Source organism: Typopeltis vanoorti, chromosome 12 (assembly GCF_054136105.1).
Source record: "Typopeltis vanoorti isolate ZY-2024b chromosome 12, IOZ_Tvanoo_1.0, whole genome shotgun sequence".
NCBI classification, from domain to species: Eukaryota; Metazoa; Arthropoda; class Arachnida; order Uropygi; family Thelyphonidae; genus Typopeltis; species Typopeltis vanoorti.
The window spans coordinates 129,281,040-129,302,079 of NC_143560.1; the positions used below are offsets into that span (position 1 = coordinate 129,281,040).

General features: G+C 36.3%; 1 protein-coding gene across 3 annotated transcripts in view; it reads left to right on the forward strand.

Moving 5' to 3' along the window:
* LOC150101223 (uncharacterized) overlaps positions 1 to 11,401 on the forward strand; it is a 158,130-nt gene extending 146,729 nt beyond the window's left edge. For all 3 annotated transcript variants that reach the window (XM_090401586.1, XM_090401585.1, XM_090401587.1), the window contains 4 exons: positions 1,365 to 1,490; positions 3,960 to 4,141; positions 6,577 to 6,675; positions 10,295 to 11,401. In XM_090401586.1, the coding sequence (XP_090257712.1) occupies positions 1,365 to 1,490; positions 3,960 to 4,141; positions 6,577 to 6,675; positions 10,295 to 10,438 (551 nt within the window). In that variant the 3' untranslated portion in view covers positions 10,439 to 11,401. The remainder of the gene's footprint in view (positions 1 to 1,364; positions 1,491 to 3,959; positions 4,142 to 6,576; positions 6,676 to 10,294) is intronic.
* Positions 11,402 to 21,040: the final 9,639 nt, after the last annotated feature.

Below are 21,040 nucleotides of genomic sequence, written 5' to 3' on the forward strand. Positions count from 1 at the left end.
GTGTGTGTGTTGGTGTAAACTGATTAAAGTCCTGAAACAATTATTGGTTTCTTGAGCAACTTCCGTGTTTACCAGAGTAAAGGAATCGGATTATCCAAGGTCACATGCAGTACTAATCTATTATAGGTTCCCAACTCTTCGTTTGTAACATACACACATATATAGACATTTGAATATTTAACTTTAATTTAACTCAGATTCGATCCTTAGCATTAATGTACATTAATGCCTTTTGTGGGTGGAATTCACATAAAAATTGTAAATTTAATGAATCCCGTAGAGTTTTGTTGTTCAGAATTATCGCCTACACGAGGCGTCAGTGTTTGCTAATCCGACACATTTTCAGGCCAGTATTACAGGGAGGAAAAACTCGAAATGTCTTTTTGCCTTTGCTCAAGATCGATTACTTGAAAGAGACCAGAGCTATTTTCCGACACCTGCCATGTAGCAATATACCTAAGGATGTTGTCGATACATATACATATTACGTATTTATATTATAAATAGCAATTGATGAGACAGTACCGATCAAAAATAGCAGCCAGTACATGAAATACAGGCGCGATTACCTTGGCAACCACTCGTGCATGCTAAAATAATATATCGCACTATTTTAAATAAGATTATAATATTTTCTTCGTAATTATCCGAACAAATTGACAACATGGTTGTTTCGGTTAATTAAACATCACTAGAATACCCAGTTTATACGAAGCAAAGTGTAATTAGGCCTATATTTAAATGTAGGCCTAATTACACTTTGTACGCAAGGTTACTACTGTTGAATTTTGGAATATGAAGCATCATGAAATATAACTGATTTAGAAAATATATTGTAAATCATCGGAAACGAATGCATTTAAATGGCAGGAATAATATTTCAGCATAACACCAACGCACTAAAAGTAGATTTAGGGGTCGGCGGAGGTGGTTCGGATAACCGACATTAAACTGTAATTATTCGTTGCACTTTAAATAACAGAAAACGTTCTTTAAAAAACTTAAAACCAACGATTTTAATATTGTAGAATATGGCGATAACGAAAGAAATGAATGAACAGTCTTTGTAAATACAAAGACTGTTCATTCATTCCTTTGGCGCTTTAAAGCATCAGCTTTCATTTTTTCCCTCAGAAATATCTTTGAATAAGTGCTGAAGTCTGTACGTACGAATCTGATGTGCGAATGCGACTTTCCAGTGTGGAAATGTTACGTCACATCCTCCTGTTATTGAAAATGAATAATTTATTGCTTTTTTTACGTGATGAACGTTAAATCAAGTGTTCGAGTAATTTCTTATGTATTTATAGAAGGAATTCTCTTCGCACATATTTATTGAAGGAACGCTTTATTTCGTTTTGCAGAGGAGAAACTTTTGCTGCTGCTCGAACGGATGAAAGCGGAGAGAAAACTGCGAGAACGCAGACGAGAGGACTTGATGAGACGTGTGAAGATACTGCAGAATACCGCAAATCAAAGGCGGGAACAAGGTGAGTGCATAAGACCGACTAGTTTAGCTGGAGTGAATGACTAACCATACGAAAATGTTCGCTTACTTTACTCTTAATAATAATAATGCTCATATTTTGCATAATAACAGTCGACTCTTCGTAACCTTCTTGAGAGGCGGCGCTGCGTCCTTACTCCTGAACTTGCGCAAGGCCATTCAGTCTTCTGTTAGTGGCCTTGACGAGCGCAGTAGAGGAAGATCCCGATACACAGTGAACTTCGGATGATTTAATGTCGCCGTGCTTTTTAATCTTTATAATTGTTGCAACAGACCAGCGTACAAGCAATAAGAAATATTAAGGAACGGAACTATTTTACCGCACCTTTAAGTACCTGAAGGGTCGATATTTCCGAAAATAGTTTAGCGACACGGATGGGACCAGTGACCATTAACCCACCTGTATTTTGCCGTTTTTATCGAATGGTAACGGCATAAAAAATGGGTCACATGGACAACAGTAAATTATGAATAGAGTAATAATGTTGCCGTAAATAAAAACTTATAAGAAAATTGTCTTCTTGTGCTGCGATATTTCTCAACTCAGATGATTCAGCGCATGTTTCGTCCTTACGATTATCGCCTTACAGTTAATATGAAACCGAAAAAAATTTAAAAGGTCGTGTAATTAATTGTAATAAACTCAGCATTCCGGAAATCTTCGATTATTCTAAAATGTGTCTACATTATCGGCATTAGGAATGGTTTGAAACCATTTTTGAATGGCCCATAGAAGTCAGTCACGTAAAATTTAAGCCGCCAAACCAAATTAGGCGAAACAACGGTCACATACTTTGGTCGGTCAGTATTAAGACCAAACCGAGTTTGGGGTTTGCTTCCTTTAATTTTCAATTCCAGTGTAGAAGTGATACAGCGATAGGAAGCCAGTGATCATTCGTAAACCAGAGGGGGGGGGAATTGCTTAAACCATCGTTCATAACTATGAATTAAGTAGAATATTTAAATAATAATAATTATAATAATATTTAAATAATATTTAAACGAAATGCATTTGAAGAAACATCCGGATTGCGATTGCTTAGAATTGCGACAGTGTGTTTTCCGGCCTGTTTGTCTGAATATTACAACCTCTGCTAATTAAAACCGACTTTAATCTTGCATTCTCCGTGAGAGACCAGCTGATTCTCCTTTAGTGCAAAAACCTTCGATTCTCGTTATGACGAAAGGAATCCTAATATGGACATTTTCAACTGAAGATAAGTTACTCTACTACCTTCGTGTGAAATTATTTTTTTTCTCCTCAAAACTCACATTTTGTCTGAATATTAAAAGCTAGGAACAGACAGACAGAAATACTATTAGTGGGAAGAAGATGTTGCCTGCATGTTGAATTAAGTAGTAGAGGATTTGTTGTGTGGTGTTGGATGCTCTTCCAAGATGAGTCGTTGGCCTTCATGGAGGTATTACTCTTTGGATTAAGCGTAAAATTATTTTAACCTTTGGATGTGATTTTGGTTTTATATTCATCTACACTACTATATAATACGAAATCCATGGGGATAAGTATCACATTACGAATTCCAGAGTTCTCTTAAATAAAGTTCTCAATGGAACCAGTTACCGACTTCGCATCATACGAATAAACGAAAAGTAGGTTAATCATAATTCATTCACAGAATTTAATCTCCACCCGGGTATCTCTGACTATCAGAGAGAGTGGTTTTACTAAAATGCATAAACTTGTTTCATGGGTTGATCGGAGTTAACAAATTACTTATGCTGTTTCATTTTTCATAACCGAAAAAGCGAAAAGTTTGGATCGATAGCAACCATTTACTTTAAACACACCAAAGTGGAAATAAGTAAGCATCATCACAAACATCACATATCACAAACTTTCACACCTGAAAGTTTATCTGTCTTTGTCATAATACCCGACCTTATCCATACGTTTTTCTTACGAAAACTCTCAGCACAAGTTCTTTTCCTCCTTGTACTCCAGACCCTTTCTAGTAGATTTATTCTCCTCTCTGGAAATTCTTTAGAAAATTCATTTTTGTTTAAGATCATAAGACTTACCTCCACCAGTTGAACAATCTTTTTTTAATGAATAAAACGTGAGAGAATTGGTTGAGCTTTCCGTCGATAATACAAAGCTTGCTGCACTTCAGTGCTGAAATTAAGCATCTGAATAAGGAGCATCAGTGAGTCAGATACTTTTAAAAGGATCACATTACTTTCTTTGGTAATATGCTGTGCAATGATAAATCTATCGATTTAACTAACATTGGATTAAGAAAATGAGCACAAGATAAGATATGCAACAGATTTTAGGAAGGGAGAAGCTGAGAGCTTAGGGAAAAAGGGAACAATCAGGGTAGGGTTTAATTTCTTTGATTATGTAGATTTCCTCTGATTTGGGCGTGCCAGGTTAAATGACCCATGATCAAAATTGGTACCAAATAATAATTTTTTTCTACATTTATTTTAGTTCGAGAAGTCTGGAGAAAGCGCTATTTAGACTCCAAAAAGATAACTCCAAGACTGGAAGAGGAATGTTCAAGACTCCGACAGGAACTTGAAAAACTGCATAGAGAGCTGCTAGCGAAAGTGCAAGCAGGAGTGTGGGCACTCCTAACTATTTCGGGGAAAACGGAAAGACCTTCAAACAAGGTAAATGCTCACGCTCTGGACGCGTTTTTTTTCTTCTTTCATTCTTGTAAACTTTAAATTTCAGAGAAATTGATTTAGTAAAAAAATGCGAAAAATCAACCACATTTACAAAAATATAATGCGTACAAGCCATGCCAATTTAATAGTCCTGTTTTCATAAAATGAATTCTGAGGAAGGTTTACAAAGAAACAAAGAAATCTGATTGTGATTGCAATCTGTAATTATATATTACTATCGCTGTTTACTGCTAGCGTAGAGGTTAAACATGAGATAATTTTTAACTGTAAACGGTCCTTAATTATATGATAATCGATTTTATAATTCCTGTTAATTTCAGTTTTGTCGGGAAAAAGATGTATCGCCTGAATTGAGCAGCTTCTCTCCACTCAGTTTCAGTTAACATTGCAGAAATATAACTGAACTGCTTTGCGCATTCTTAGTGGCGTCAATAAATTGTACTTTTCTTCTATATTGTGTTGTGGATTGTAGTCCGGTGAGATTGCAAGTGGTGTTATGAACTTGCAATTATGAACGTGTTATAATACTGACATTCTTGGATATCTTACCAAACGGATGGTAAGATATCCAAGAATCTAATGATTTACTACTTCGATTAGTACGTAGTATTATTAATGTATGGTTGTAACCAAAGTGTGCATTTATACATTACAATGTCTCTATTACAACCGAACAGGACATCTAATGGAGTAGATAGGCAATATTTTTATATTTATATTTAATGGTCGATGAGAGTTTTCGCCTTTAGATGTCTTAATGTATCAGCTTTTTTTTTTCGTACCATAAAATAGCTTAGGAGGCTAGCAGTGAATGTTTTCTTAGTCATGTCCAAACACTAAGTTAAACCAGAATTAAAGGACCGAAAGAGATGTCTTATGTTGAATAGTCACGATGCTGTTGAACAAATGAGGAACTGGAAAAGAAGGCAGGTTATTTGTTATCCAGAAAAAACTTTGAAAAATGAATTACCGAAACGGAGAAAGGAAGGAGGATGACAGAGAAGAGGGGATATGTCGTTCAGCGCTGGCGAGTTATCAGAATGATGCCGGTAAACTCTAAAAGCGAGAAGTCACAGGGATCAGGTGAAGGAGGCGGCCATGCAGTGGGAAATGCACAGCTGATTACTCTGGCTTCTGTAAAATGTTTTCGAAGAACCTCCGTGTGCAGATTGACCGATGTGCGGAGGGATCCCATTCTGCATAAAAATGACTGAATCCATGCACAGTCATTGCTGTAGCTGCGTCACAACAAAATTGTTTATCATATCACGATGCCTCTCGGCAGTAACTGAGCAGGTCGCAGGATCCGACTGGTGAATGTTCTCAAAGAAGAATGGTTCAATGATACAAAGCTGTAGACTTTCACCAGACAGTAACTTTGGGTCAATACGAAGGGATTTGGTGCATTGTATGCTGGGTTTTGCGTAGCCCATACCTGGCAATTGTGAGTATTCATAGCTCCGTTCAGGTGAAAGTGAGCCTCGCTCCAAACCAAATCATCCACGGCTATGCAGCGTCGAACTGCACTCGAGCAAGGTATGTTCAATCGACTTTCAAAGTTCTGCGAGCTCGACTCCTATATCCTGGTTGTCTTGAATGCTCAGAAATGCAGAAACGTCTGTAGAATTTTCCAGACAGTGTTAGACATATCCATGTGTCTTGATACAGCGCGTGCACAGCAGGAATCAATGCTGTTATTCATGGCTTGCTCCACAACTTCAATGAAGAAGTTGCAGTAGCAACTTTATTCACTTGTTGTAAACTTATTGGTTTGTGACCTCTGCCAGGTTCCATCTCCGAACGATTCCTTTTCTTCAAAACAACTAATTGTTTATTGCAGGGCACAGGAAGATAGAGGACCTCGTTGACATTTGTACAGGCGAAAGAAATTGGCCGAGTGCAGCAACAGCATTGTCACTGTTTAGGTAGTATAGCTTCACAAGAAGCTATCGCAAATTGAAGCAATGTTAGTGCTTTGGACGGTATTACCAACTATAATGAAGGGCACTTTGTACATATACAATACAGTGTCCATCCATTTAAACCCTACTGGCACCTACCAAGTTGCGTGATATGCAAATTCCATGCACGTAGTGTTTATAACACCTCTCGTTTGGTGTTAAATTTTAGAACTACTCTCTCTCTCTCTCTCTCTCTCTCTCTCTCTCTCTCTCTCTCTCTCTCTCAGAGATCGCTTCCACATGACGCACAATGTATTTCCACAAGGTTTTGCAGCATTTGGATTAATGGATCGCGCTCCATAAGGCCTTAATAGGAATACTTTAATTTTAATTACTGTGTGTTTCACCAATTTTTTTCTCAGTAATTAGCATTTAAAATTTACTGAATTAATGTGTGCTACAATTAAAAAATGTTTATTTGGCTGCAGTTTGATTTTTGTCATATTTTTTCAACAGTTGAGTTATAAGATAATGATAGCCAGACTGTTACAAGAAATCGAAGATCTTACTCGGAGAGTGGAAGCAACGAAGTTGAAGCTTGCAACAGAATTAAAAGTAAGTTGAAAGGTGGGCAATTTTGCATGCACTCATTCATGAATTACATTGAGAAAGTGCATCGTATCTTTCGTGAATTTTCTTTTTTTAATCTGAGAATAATCTTTTTCTTTATAATTTGTAAGTGAATTTCTATTTTCTGTATAGAAATCCGAAATCCAGTCAAATTAAAAAAAAAAATCTCACATTCACAAATTTCATGGATGTAAGAATAAACATCGTTCAATAGTTACAGCGAACACCGAATGAAGAAAGAACAGCCACAAAGAAAACAACTTTTCAGTGCCGCCACATTTGAATGCATACTTCATGAGATAATCTCATTGGATCAGTATCGATACAAGCTGGTATGATGCAATGAATTGTCATTGATATCATCATCATCATGCCTATCAAGCATTTAGGCCTAGAGTGGCCTGTTCCGGCATTAGAAGTAATCGTTGAATCTTTTAAGAGGACGTCCTGGTTTTCTTTTCCCTAATGGCTTGTACTTTAATTGTCATTGATATGCAATCGTGAAAATATTTCGCTTATTAATTAATAGTAGTCAACTGCTATTATATACGAGGGTGGTCTGAAACGTTCTCGGCCTAACAACGTAAAACGAATTTTTTAGGAAGAGATAGAAGTCAGAGGGAGCCAAATCTGGGGAATAGAGTGAATGTTCCAACAATTCATAGTGCAGATCCCTTAATTTTCCCATTGCCAAAACACCTTTGTTGGCAGGTGCATTGTCCTGATGAAAGATGATTTTTTCCTTCTGCAAACTTATACCACGAATTTTTTCGTCTAGTCTTGTTAAAAGATCGGAAGAATATTCCCCTGTTATTGTTTTACCCTTTTCAAGATAATTAATAAACAAAATGCCTTTAGCATTCCAAAATACCGATGCCATGACCTTTCCTACTGACGGAACCGACTTTGTCTTCTTTGACGCTAAACAGCCGGCTTCTGTCCACTGTTTTGACTGCTGTTTGAATTCTGGTGTGTAATAGTGAATCCAAGTCTCATCCATAGTCTAAATCGACGCACAAAATCAGTTTATTCATAATAAACACTCCAAGCACAGAGATTATCATGAGAGTGCGTTTTTGATCTGTTGTTAGCAAGCCTATCTTGCGCAAATCCTTTTCATTCGCAAATCTTCATGTAAAAATATATCCTGCTAACATGTTCTTTTGAAATGCCTATAGTCTCAGCAATTTCATGCACTTTGACTCGCCGATAATCCAATACCATATCGTGCATTTGATCAATAATTTCTGGTATTGTTACACTTTTTGGACGTCCTTCACGTTGATCATTTTCAAGGCTGGTACGGCCACGTTTAAACTTGGCAGCTCATTTCTTAATTGCAGTAAACGAAGGAGAACTGTGTCCATAAACTTTTATGAACTTCGAATGAATTTCATTTGGCTTTAAATCTTCTTTTACAAAGAATTTTATAACCGCACGATACTCAATTTTATCTATTTCAAGGGATGCAGACAAAACGTTTGCTTCAGGCAGCTGTATAAAACAAACTACTTGATAGAATGCTGCCTTGCAATTCACATGGATGCTTATGACATATGTACCAACTTAGAAAAAATAATCTTGCCGACAGTGTTGCTATCTATGGTTGAGGCCGAGAACTTTTCAGACTATCTTCGTATCAACTGCTAAAATATAAATTCTGAGTGGCAAGATTTAGATTCGAATCCCGTTAGAGCGAGAAGTACCTTTCGTTTTTCATGTTAAATTGTACTTGCTCTTGTACGGAGGGGGAAGGGTTCCCCCTAAGGTAATTCGGGGTTTTGGTCCCTCAGACGGACAGAAGAAGGACGATTATGAGTTTACAGACATGTACACTGTCCCTCCACAGCCTTAGTTTCTTCGGACGTAATTACAAACAGTCACAACCGAAATTGTGATAACTATGCAGTAATTCTTCTACCAAGTGTCGATGCTTATACTTGTATTCTTGATTATTACTCCAAAAATTACCAACTACAGATTTAAAGCATTTCCACCAAGTTTTTCATTCGAAACTACCGCAAAATCTATCTGATTTCCTTGCCAGCACACGAGTACTTTCTTTGGTCTCAGTTGAAAAAATTTTCCGTTAAGTCAGATAAAAGATTTTTTTTTTTTAATCCAAGCCGTTAAAATTCTTCGTTAGGTACGATCATGTATAACAGAAAGAGAAGAATGACTCGGGATTTAGTAATTGGATACAGTATATATTGAACGTTATTTCTGAGGAAAATTTTTTTTTTTGGTCAGTGCTTTAACCAACCATGTTGTACTCCTGCTCGACACTGCAGTTCAGGCAAAGTTCAAAACACCAATGTGTCTGATCGCTTCAGTGTGGTCGTGTGACATTTTATTCCCGTCCAACAGAGCTGCTTTCACGACGAATTATAAAAGTATCCAGTTATCAGAGAATTGCATGATTTTGCTGTACTGCCGGCCGTGTATTTTTACTTGTTTTATTTTATTTCCAAACTGAAGATGTTGCAGCACCTGTTGCAAGTTATTGAAAACGAATGCTTCAATAGGACCCGTGTTGTACCGTAACATCTCCTAGGAAGCGTAGTTCTATCTGAATTACACAGTACAATGTCACCAATGTCAGAAGTATCTTCATAGATTTATCCCTTTAGATTATTTTTATTCATCCCATAAGAACCGTGTCTCTGTGGCATGAGTTTTCCTTGAAGTCCAAGATTAAGGTCATGGAAAATATGGGATGATGAGATGAGAAAACATGGAATTTTCAAGTCTCCAATAAGCAAAGTAGTGTATCACCCTCAGGGTATCACCCTGAGGGACAAATTCAATAATCTTTCATCAACTTTCATTTCGGCCATTTAATTTTTTTTCAGTAATAGTAGTTCGTTCTATACTTCTGTAAGGCGAATAACTTTATGCTGGAAGAAATAACGAAATATCCAAACACAAAGTCATAAAATAAAATTTTTGCGCTATTAGCTCGTCAACAGTTTGTTAATTATTCCAGCATCAGAGTTTCACTTGACTACGAATGCAATGCATTTTTCTATTCGTCAGTTACATCTTACATCAAACTAATGTCATAGGCTATCTATCCACTTAACACCGGAGAAAACCAACGAACTTGAAGTAGTGCTGTGGTTTAGAAAAGCTAAAGAGAATTACAATGGTACGTCGTCTATGAATTCGTTGTTCCAACTAATTCATGCAGAGTCTTAATCGGTAATCTTAAAGTTGCAAAGCAATCATCATTTTCCTTTATTTCCTTCGTAGATGCAAGATCTCAAGGAGAAAACAATGTTGTATTTGAAATACTGTATATTCCCTTTTTTTAATGTGCTTTCCAATGCTGCATCGAATTTCATGCATTGTTTCTGACATCGCTTAATACAGAAAAAGATTTTCATAACTGGACCTGTTCAGGTGGGTTAATCGCGAGTTTGAGTTATGCATTCCGCAAAGTCTTGAAAAACAGCTTTAAATAGTGCTATATTTAGCAACATAATTAATTCTGAATTATATTCTCTAACTGTAATTTTGAAAATATCTGATTTATCCCAAAGATCATTTCTAATGCTCACAAAGTTGAATATACTCGTTTTTTATTTATCTATTCCTTCTCTAGTTAAGAAATCAAGCTGAAAGGGATGTAAAGGCGTTAAGAGAGGAGTTACTGAAGAAAAAAATCCAAGTAACCCTAACTCGCAATCACGAACAAGCGACGATGGGAAATGGAATTCGGGACCAGTACTTCATAAGTGTCGTTTGAATGAATCTCTCATTCTGAAGATGATTATGAGGTTAAAGAGGAAGACCCGAAGATTAATGAACCAGTTGGAGAATAATTCATTGCTGACGAAGACTGTGCTGAAGGAAAAGTAAATTCATCCACCGAATACTCTCAGAAGAGAGCATTGAACTCTGGAGAGTTCAATGGAAAATCCAGAGAGAACTCTGGATTTTCTCTTACAAATATCCGTCCCTCATCTTGTACGGACCTTATTCTATGTATTCATTTCCATAACTACAACAGGTAGGGTCTGTATTCCCGTCGCTTTCAATTGTTTCGCCTTCCACAAGAAACCTGCCATTTATAAATCAGAAAAAAAAAACACTTGTGATATAGAATGTTAGATGGTGGCGTTATTTATGTGTCTGTGATAGCATAGGTCTTATATTGTTTTGACTGTAGTTACGTGATTGCAGAGTCCAATGGGAAAAAAGACGATGGGGAAAATGTTTTCGACCAGACATTTATTACTCGGTTGTCAGTTCTGTGTTTTATTCAAGACAGCACAACATATCCTGTACAGCATTAAGTCGTAAACAGCTTAATTAAAATGATCCATCGACTCGTTGTTTCATTTACTGTTATTCAAGTAAGAATCTTTCTGTATTATTTGATATTTAATAAAGTTATGCTCTCAACTCTGCTTTTTTTATCACTGACCAAATATTTGATAATTACGTGTGACCATATGTACTGCTTTGTTAAACTCCGTGACTGAAGTCACATTTGTAATCGGGAACAACACGCACTATTAGATGCGACTTCGTAGGTTCCCAGGATTAAAATTGACTGAGTTATGTGTGCAATTAAATCTGCATGAAGGCTGTCCTAAGTACAGGTGATAAATTTCGTCCCTTTCTGTAGTGAGTTATTTTCTTAACAGGAAAAGAAAGTAAGGATATAAAATTAAGGGAAAGAATTAAGTGAAATAATTTAGTTAAGTCGTTATTACTGGCATTTATTAATTCTTAGATGTCTCGAAAATCGTTTCAAACATGATTTGGTTTGAAGAAGGCGGAGGGAGGCAAACAAATTTCATTTTTAAACACCGAACTATTTCCGCTTGTTTTACAGTCAAGATCACGCTAGAACAAACGAATTAATCATTGTCTTGACGTGTGTTTTGTTTTGATTTTTTATGAACAAATGGCTATAAGCAAATGTACACTTCCTCACGATAGCTTAATTTGCAGTTCGTCATTAAATATGTCTTAAGTTGTAACGTATGTGTATGCATTATATTGTCAAAATGATGTTTTTGTCCTGAAAATTTAGCCAGAAATAAATGATAACTTAACAGCTGTGTTATGAAAAATGTTTTACGTCAGTAATGTGCTGAATTAGTAAACACTCTGAAATGACAAATCCATAAAGAAGCTACCAAGTTTCGTTGTTCCCTAGTGTAAATATTTTTTCCAGTTTTGAAAACTGTAAAAAATATTCTGGAATAATTGTAACCGAAAATCAGCTTTTGTTCTGTGAAAGCAAATTGATCTGAGCATGTTGATGGTTCAAAATGTTTGTCAACAGTTATTTATTCACGTGTATCGAAAAAATATTACATTAAAAAGTTATTGATACTTCTCAGTGTTTCTAGTTAAAGAAATATTCTTAATGAAATAAAAGCATACGCATATGAATCTCTTAATATAAGGCCTTATAACCCTTTATATAACCAGCATAACGCCTTTCCCTTTAAATCACGTCAGATGATCCGGTAATATCCAGAAACCAAACGTGGAATTTTCAAGTCTCCAATAAGCAAGGTAGTGATGGTATCACGCTGAGGGACAAATTGAATAAATATTCCATATCGACTGATTAGAGAACTTGATGAAGAAAAATGCCGAGGAAACGTTCTCTAATCGGCAACTAGATAGACCTACGATATACAGTACCATCTTTCTTCTCCCAATCTAGCGTCATCGAAATTATCACAATTTACCAGGAAAGTTTCCTTTACGTTTTTCTTCCGTCACATCATGGGAGGTTCCATGACGTAACACCATTAGGAAAGAAGAAAAAATATGCAGTATATATATCAACCTAAAAGTTATCTGCACAAAATCTGAACTTGAAAATATTTGAACTGTCTATTAGCAAACTAAAATTTGCGATTAGAAGTTATACACAATGTTGGCCACAGTATTGGTCACCTAGTTGTGGTCAAATGCGTTTTAATTACATTTTCGGTACTGACTGAAACTATCTTTGTCCTGAATGACAGCAACTACCCTTCGGGACATGCCTTGAACCAATTTCTGATACGTCGCAAAAGGAAAATTCTTCCATTTCTCGTGTAAAGTTACCCACATTGTTAATGCTAATAATGACCGCTGTAGTCTGAAGCGTATTCAGCGCTATACTTCGTCCCAAAGACATTCGATAGAGTTGAGGTCTTGACTTTGAACCTGCTGGTCCAACAATCCAACATGTCGTACTCAAACATGCAATGGTCACTGCCGAAATACTTCCACAGCGTCAGAAGCATGAAGCTATCCAGGTATCATGGTCTCATCTGACGTCATGGTTTTGGGCACGTCCATCAATGAAACAAGCCCCATCCAACTGAAACATCCCAGTATCATTACCAAGCCTCGACCAAATTTGACAGTTGGAATGATGCAGTCCTACCGGAACCGTTCTCCGGGCTCCACAGAACCGTTTTCCAATCATCTACAATCCAAGAACATTTGGCATCATGTGACTTGTTCGCAGCAGCTCTGCCGTGGTAACCAAAGGCATGCAACTCTCCGCAACAGTTCTTGTGCAACATTTTCCAGGTTAACTGTGAGGTTCCCAGTCAACCTGGTCCGCTGATGACTTGAGGGATGCTCGACATTCCGAGACAGCTCATCGATCTCGGTCAGGAGTGTCAGTGGCTTACCAGAGCGCTTTCCTGCTGTGGTAGCACCATCAACTTTCCATCTACGAATGACACAAGCAACGGTGTATTTTGGCATACTGAGAGACGGGTACCACCATCACGGACAGAAAGACCACCGATATGCCACCTAGCTATCATCCGACGTTGGAAGTGTCAGCTCAGCTGAACGTGGCAATTTGATACAGTGCAAAACATGCAGCACATCACACCATTTAATACCAGATTTACGCAAACACTCCTTGAATACAGTATTCCCTCGATTAATGCGCCATTTGTTTTCGATACCCAAATTCGATTAGTGCGCCTCTAAAATTCGATTAGTGCGCCTCTAAAATTCGATTAGTGCGCCAAATCTTAAAAATAAATGTTACAGATTTTAAAAATTTTCTGTCTATACATTTTTATGACTAACTATTTTAAAAAATCACTCACCAGGATGAAATAATTTAGTTACCGATTTGAAACATTTTACAAAGTTATTTTTAATGGCATACTACACTACTTCCATGTACACTATGTATACTATGTTCCAAATTTTTATCGCCAAAATTTATGTCGTCTGCTTATAGTACGCCCACAGATTCGAGACCCTTCGACACTTCTGCGCATGTCGCAAAAAGGAGAATCCATTCCGATATCAATCCATGTTATGGAATGAGTTGCTTATTATTACACGTCGGAAAAATGAACTTCTCTTTTATGATCATTGTAGTTTTTAAAGTGGTAATTATTTTGCTTGTATAACAGTTGGGAAATTTTATCTATAAAGCACGTGATTTCGCGTGTTGGCGACCAATTCATACGTCCTTCATTTCTTTCTTCCCTTCAGTGATAACGTCCAAGAGTAAATTAAATCTCATTCTGAGAAGTTGAGTGATTCCGACCTGCTAAATTTAGATGCACAACGGGAAGATCCCGAAGAATATGAAGAAAATTTAACCACTGATAGTCAGCCAAAAAAGATTTCACAGAAAAAATTTGAAAATATTTTTCATACATTCGAAATTTTTAAGCAGCAATGCTTAGAGGCTGACCAGGATGAAGAGAGAACCAGTAAAATTTGCAGAAGAGTGGAAGAGGCAATAGGGTCATACCGTCGGTTGTGTGAAAAAAAGAAACAAAATGCCAGCCGTTAGTTCAATTCTTTGTTAAGAAGTAGAATAATAAATTTATATTCTGAATATGTTTTATTTTCTTTCAGCTTCATGGTTTTCCTATTAACTAGACCCTCAGGGTCTAGTTAATATAATCTAGTTAATATATATAATCTTTTATAAAAAAAATTAAGGGTAAAAAAAGAAATCTGAGGAACGAATTATATGTTCTTATAATATGTTCACTAATCGAATATTGCGAATAGTATTGCGAATAGTATTGCGAATAATATTGCGAATATAATCGAATAGTGCGTTTTCGATTAATGCGCCTGTTTTAAAGAACGCATTAGGCGCACTAATCGAGGGATTGCTGTATTTGCATGTGGTAGAATCCGAAAATTTCATGGCACTTAAGGTGTCCAAATACTTCTGTCAACATAGTGTGTATGTAACAGGGTTAACATTGCCTGTTTTTCTAACAGATGTAGAGACTTGTATATCAATAATCCACACGATGTGGATCACTTAAAAATTATTTTTAAAGTGACGAAGTTGCATTTTAAGAGATATTACGATTTTTGTTTTTATTGGAAGAAAATAATACGAATACTGTCGATATACATGGTGATCAGAATATCAAGCATATTTAATCTGTATATTTAATGCAGTAAATGTATAAATGATAATTTTGTATATTTTGCATTGCAAAATAATTTTGCATTGCAACAAAATAACAATTCTTGACAAACACCATGCGTTTTATTCCGGATAATAAAATGTTTTTACGCATTTATAATTAACGGTGGTTTATTTGGCTTTATACAGAGATGCATTTTCCCAAAAGTTCATTTATTAAATCCATTTGCAATTGTCCATTTATATTTTCCTTTTCTTTACGTTCAGACAAGCTACTTAAAGAATAAATACAATTGACAATCAACGCAGTTATCTCGTAACGGAGCTGCCCCGTCACGAGATAACTGCACTGATAACCCTATTACTGAATCATCATGGCTTGCTGAGCCATGATGATGGTTCAGTAATGACGTAAACTTCACAGTAAATTGCGGTTGCATTGAGATATGCATATCAGCTCACCTTAACGGAGAATTTTTTTTAATAATTTATACTCTGGCTAATTAATACTGTATAAAGAAGAATATCATATGCATTCAAAGTTTCTTGTTTTTTCTCTTTTTTTATTTTGTTTATTTTAGATCAACTTATTGATATTTTTCATGCTATCACTATCATCGCTTCATTCCTTTGCAGAAGAGACTTTACAATCAGAGAAATCTCTTCATCCCACTAACAAAAAGTGTTATTTATTTTTTTTATGACATTAGAGCATTTTAGAGTGCAAAATAACCGATACGTACATGCAGGTGAATATCCGCACTATTTCCATGCAAAAATAACTAACAAATGGTTTGAGATCTGAAGGCTGCTTATATATCGATCCAGTTTAATAGTAACATAGAAAAAAAAGCTAAACTTTATGCGCAAAGACCTGATCCCGTAACTCACCGTATTTATTAATCCATTAATTCCATCAGTGGCTTTAACAGGCACTTAAGCGCCCACGCCTTCCAAGCATCCTGGGTTTCCTAGCCGTAATACGAGGATAAGGCGGTTATCCCTATGCCTCTAAGTCTTCTTGTCTGTAAATTGCGCGTGCTCTACTTGCCGATTTATCTGTTCTGAAGGACAAAAAACCCGGGTTTCCGGGAAGGAAAAAAACCCTTCTTATGAGACCGGCTAAATCACCTTTAGACGAAAGAGATAAGCATATTCATAGTAACATAAATATTAATCAAAACATAGTTACTTATCTCACAAAATTCACAGATTTAACGTATTTGTTATTATTATTATTATGAAGAGAGACCTTCAGGGAGTCAGGGACTCACTGAGGGAGGCCACGTATAACATGCGCCAGATATCATACTTATTCTTGAATTCATTCACGCTACTTGCACTCACAGCATCCAATGGCAATCCATTCCAATCACGCACCACCTTCCGAGAGAAAAATCTAGCCCTCACTCCCTTCTTAGCAGCATTCATTCTCAGCTTCCGAGGATGCCCTCTCATCCTTTCCCCACCCTCCATAAATTGAAAAATTCTATTAATTGAAATCCTGTAGGACCCTTTAGAAGTATGTAAGTCTCAATCATATCACCTCTCTTTTTCCTGTTTGCTAGTGTCTAAAGTCTAACAATTTTCAATCTGTCTTCATAATCAGAATTTCACAAAATCTGATATCATTTCAACGCTCTCCTTTGTACTATCTCCATTAAATTTAACAGAGTTTATAAAATTAAACAGTTCAATCAATGATTTTAATTTCATTCCTTACATGTTTTGATTACGGAGAAAGTTCCTTGTCCATAAATTTCAATTCTTTAGCATTTGATACTTAGTATGAAATCTCTCTCTCTCTCTCTCTCTCTCTGCAAGCCTGCAAAACATACGTAGAGAGGATTACGGCAAGAAATATTCCTTACCTCATGTTCATTTTTACCACTATGTAGACGAAAAATCGTTTACTTAGTGGCAAAATTTGTAAGTAATGTTTATTTACTAAATATTTTGTAAACGTAATGTGATTTTCTTTGTAATTCGTTTTCAATATACTTGAAAACAAACTTGAAAGAGACTTGAAACTCGGTTTAAACTGCCTTTATTTCAGTTACAACCTCATCATTAAAATACGAATGATTTTTGTAATAACCTCTTGGTTATTATAAATTATATTATTCATATAATTTATAATATAAGCAATGTAACCCACAAGCTATATTATAAAACTTCAAGATGGCGTCAGTATGTGTTCAGAAATTCTACTCATCTCTTATTTTCTTATTTGCTAATTATGTCTTGTTCCAGTCTGGGTCTGGGTTTGTTCTTAATGCGCATGATTTTAATAACTTAATTAATCACACACCACGCCACACCATAGGAAGTTTTGTCACGAGGTCGTCCTCTAGAACTGAACCTAATCATTTACTTTTCATTACTAATAAGCATCACGGTGTTTCGGAACAGTTGACTGGAAAACTATAACACTTCTCTTCGAACACTTGTCTTAGAGAGGCGTACATGAGAGCTAACAGCGGCATGAGTAAGAAAGAGTTCAGAAGAACGGGCACGTTAACTTCAGTATTGTAGGAATGGAACAAATCAGCTGCGCATTCTCCATTCAGTTCTCCGACTGCTCAGAATAATGAGATACTAACGGTTCAAATTCATTGAAATGCAGTTGAGGGATGCAGAACACCACTGGAGCTGTCACTGCTAGAGAAACACACACACACACACACACACACACAATACAGTGGCCACATAGCCTTAATCCTGGCTATGATGCAAAGAACTTGTATCAGGCAAGGCTTTTCAGATAAAGGCGAGTTAGCCAGTTTCACACGCGGTTGGCAGGGTTTTCTTCCGGAAACTCAGCTTTGCAAAACAGACAAACCGGCCAGGAGAACAGACGCAGTTTTGACAAAACAGCTATGCAGATATGATTAACCGACCTATAGTAAACAATAATCCGGTTGTGTGAATGGGACATTGTTGTTTCGAAATAACGTTTAGATCATGGGATGCACACTATTACCCAAAATATCTAAATATTTTAGATATTTTGGGCAAGCCTGCAAAACATACGTAGAGCGGCACCCATGTTGCGCAAAGCTTTTTCATTTGCAATTCTTCATGTAAAAATATATCCTACATGTTCTTTTGAAATGCCTGTAGTCTCAGCAATTTCATGCACTTTGACCCGCCGGTCATCCAATACCATATCGTGCACTTCATTAATGATTTCTGGTGTTGTTACACTTTTTGGACGTCCTTCACGTGGATTATCTTCAAGGCTGATACGGCCACGTTTAAACTCGACAGCCTATTACTTGATTATCGAAAACGAAGGAGAAGAGTGCCCATAAACTTTTATGAACTTCGAATGAATTTCGTTTGACGTTAAATCTTCTTTTACAAAGAATTTTATAACCGCACGGTACTCAATTTTATCAATTTCAAGGGATATAGACAACACTTTTACTTTAGACAGCTGTATAAAACAAACTACTTGATAGAATGACTTGCAATTTCACACGGATGCTTATGACAGATGTGCCAACTTAGAAAAAAATCTTGCAATCTTGCTGATAGTGTTGCCATCTATGGTCAAGGCCGAGATCTTTTCAGACCACCCTCGTTTGAAAAGATCTCGTATTTTAGCTGCTTAAACATTCGGAACTATTTATAGATTTTCTTTTCATTGAATGAATGAGCCGTTCAGCATTTTGTTTTCACTTATGATTTGGTTTAGCCTTAAAAAAAGGCGAGAGAGAGATATTCTGTTGTCATTTCTTACTTTGATCACTGAAAATATATGTAGCTTTTAAAGCTTAACAAACGACGCAGCCAATCAAATGTTAATAAAAAAAGAAAAATGTCAAGATTAGCGATTACTGCCATAGATCACATTGAAAAGTATTTGTATTTGATTACGGATAACTTCTACCTTATTTTTGGTGTATGTTTATAAATAAATAAATACTGATTAAATCCCCATGAAAAGTTGCACAATTGGTAACATATTACTAAGTCTGTGCATCAAATGAAGAGGAAATCAGGAACATGTTGATATGGACAACTGAAAGCTCTAGGCCTACATATAAATATCATCAGGAAGGCTGATCCGAAGAACAGAGACAGATGGAATGTAAAGGAGGATGAGAACCTGTGCAACGAGCTGATGTTAACCAGCAACTGAGCGTGTGTGTTTAGAGGCTTCAATGAAAGTGGAGGAACGGTAGCTGCCTGTTCAGATGAACAGTACTCATGAAAATATCACATGAAATACCCTAAAAAGGAAACAGAACGAATGTGTGAAAATGACGGGAGTGAATCTCTAAGATATCATAAATTAACTGGTTAATCCTCCCTCCCTTCTGGGCAGCATCAAGTGTTTTTCAGAGGTTTTTGATGCCTTACCCCGAATAAGAAAATCAAAGTACGTTGATTTGAGATTTATGAGGATCATTTTAAAAAATCCTGCGCACTCCACTCCATTTGTTAAACTAACATTTATTTAACAAATACATGCGAATAAAATAGAATGCAAGTAAAATACAATTAGAACGTCGTGGTTAGACACAGACAATGGTGAGAAGGTTCATGTTGTGCTGTATATTTAAGGAAACTATATATATCGTCGAAGTCCTTGGTTAAGGTTGTGTATTTTGGGAAACCATATGTCGTTGCAAGTTCAAGGCGACGCTAGCACTCTACCATGATTACATTTTATTGTTTTCCGAGCGCTATCATCGACTTTAAGAAATTTGGATCGATGCACTACAATGACAATGACAATATTTGAGTTTTCTGACACTAAATGTTTATATCGCCGAGGCTGCACAGCTTGTGACACATGGCTATTTTTACAGAACTGAATGAGAAATGTTAGCAAATATTATAGAGTATGATGGAACAATAACAAAAAGAAATAAGAAAGATATAAAAACTTCGATAAAGATCCGTGACAGAGAAAAACGATAGCTAAGTTTAAAGCCATCGACCGAGCTAAAGTTAAAGTTAAAGAAGAGTACAAAAATTCTCGAAATGGAAAGAATGTACAAGAAATATGCTCGAAGATTCCTGAATTCATTCTATTAGCATCACCATCACCACCAGGTTTAGAATATCCTAATTCTGATGAGTGATCATCCCTTGAAAGTCGTTCCCGGCACTCCTCGAACTGGTGATGATCGGTTTAAAGAGAGAATGTGATGCTCTCCTGTCGTCCCATTTCTGCAAACACTTAGATGAAGGCTTTATAGTAACCATGAAATCCAGATACAGTAATTACAGTAATTCAGCTATTCAGCAAAGATTTCTCCTACCAATAAATTAAAATCAAATCACTTCTGATCTACGGATATACGCTGATGGCAAAGAAGGTGTAGCATTCATATTTGTTTATTGTCGCCCTCTTTCCTTTGAATCGAACGTTGCAGTACTCGCAGAAAGTAAACAGGTGCATCAACTTTCCATTGGTCTGTTTAATATGGAATGCATGCCAAACTGAAAATAATGTTTTATTTTTCAGTATTCAGAAAACCAAAAACTGAGCATTTACAGAAAAAAAAAAAATCCGTGAAAGATGCTTTCTCTTCAAAGCTCAAAAACATAGAAACAATTTCTTTCAGTTTTTCAATAATCAATGGTATGCAAGAAAATCCAATAAATACTCCGCTCCTCAAAAGTCACACACACTATAACTCCTTGACATAAAGCATCACATCCTACGTTACCAATGTGAAGAAAGAGAGAGAAATAATACTCTGAGCAAACCATAATAAATTTCATTTATGTACACCGCGTACAAAAATCGAATTCCTTTAAATCAACCGTCGGGATCAGAAATAACAACAATGGGATGGGCCTCAGAGAGAAGGATAGGAAAAATGAACCTGCACCCCAAATACCCATCTTTTACTTCTTTTCAACTCATAAAATAATTAGATAGGCATCTTGTCAGATTAAGGTAGAATACCAAAGGACATCGCCAGCTGGATTTCATAATCA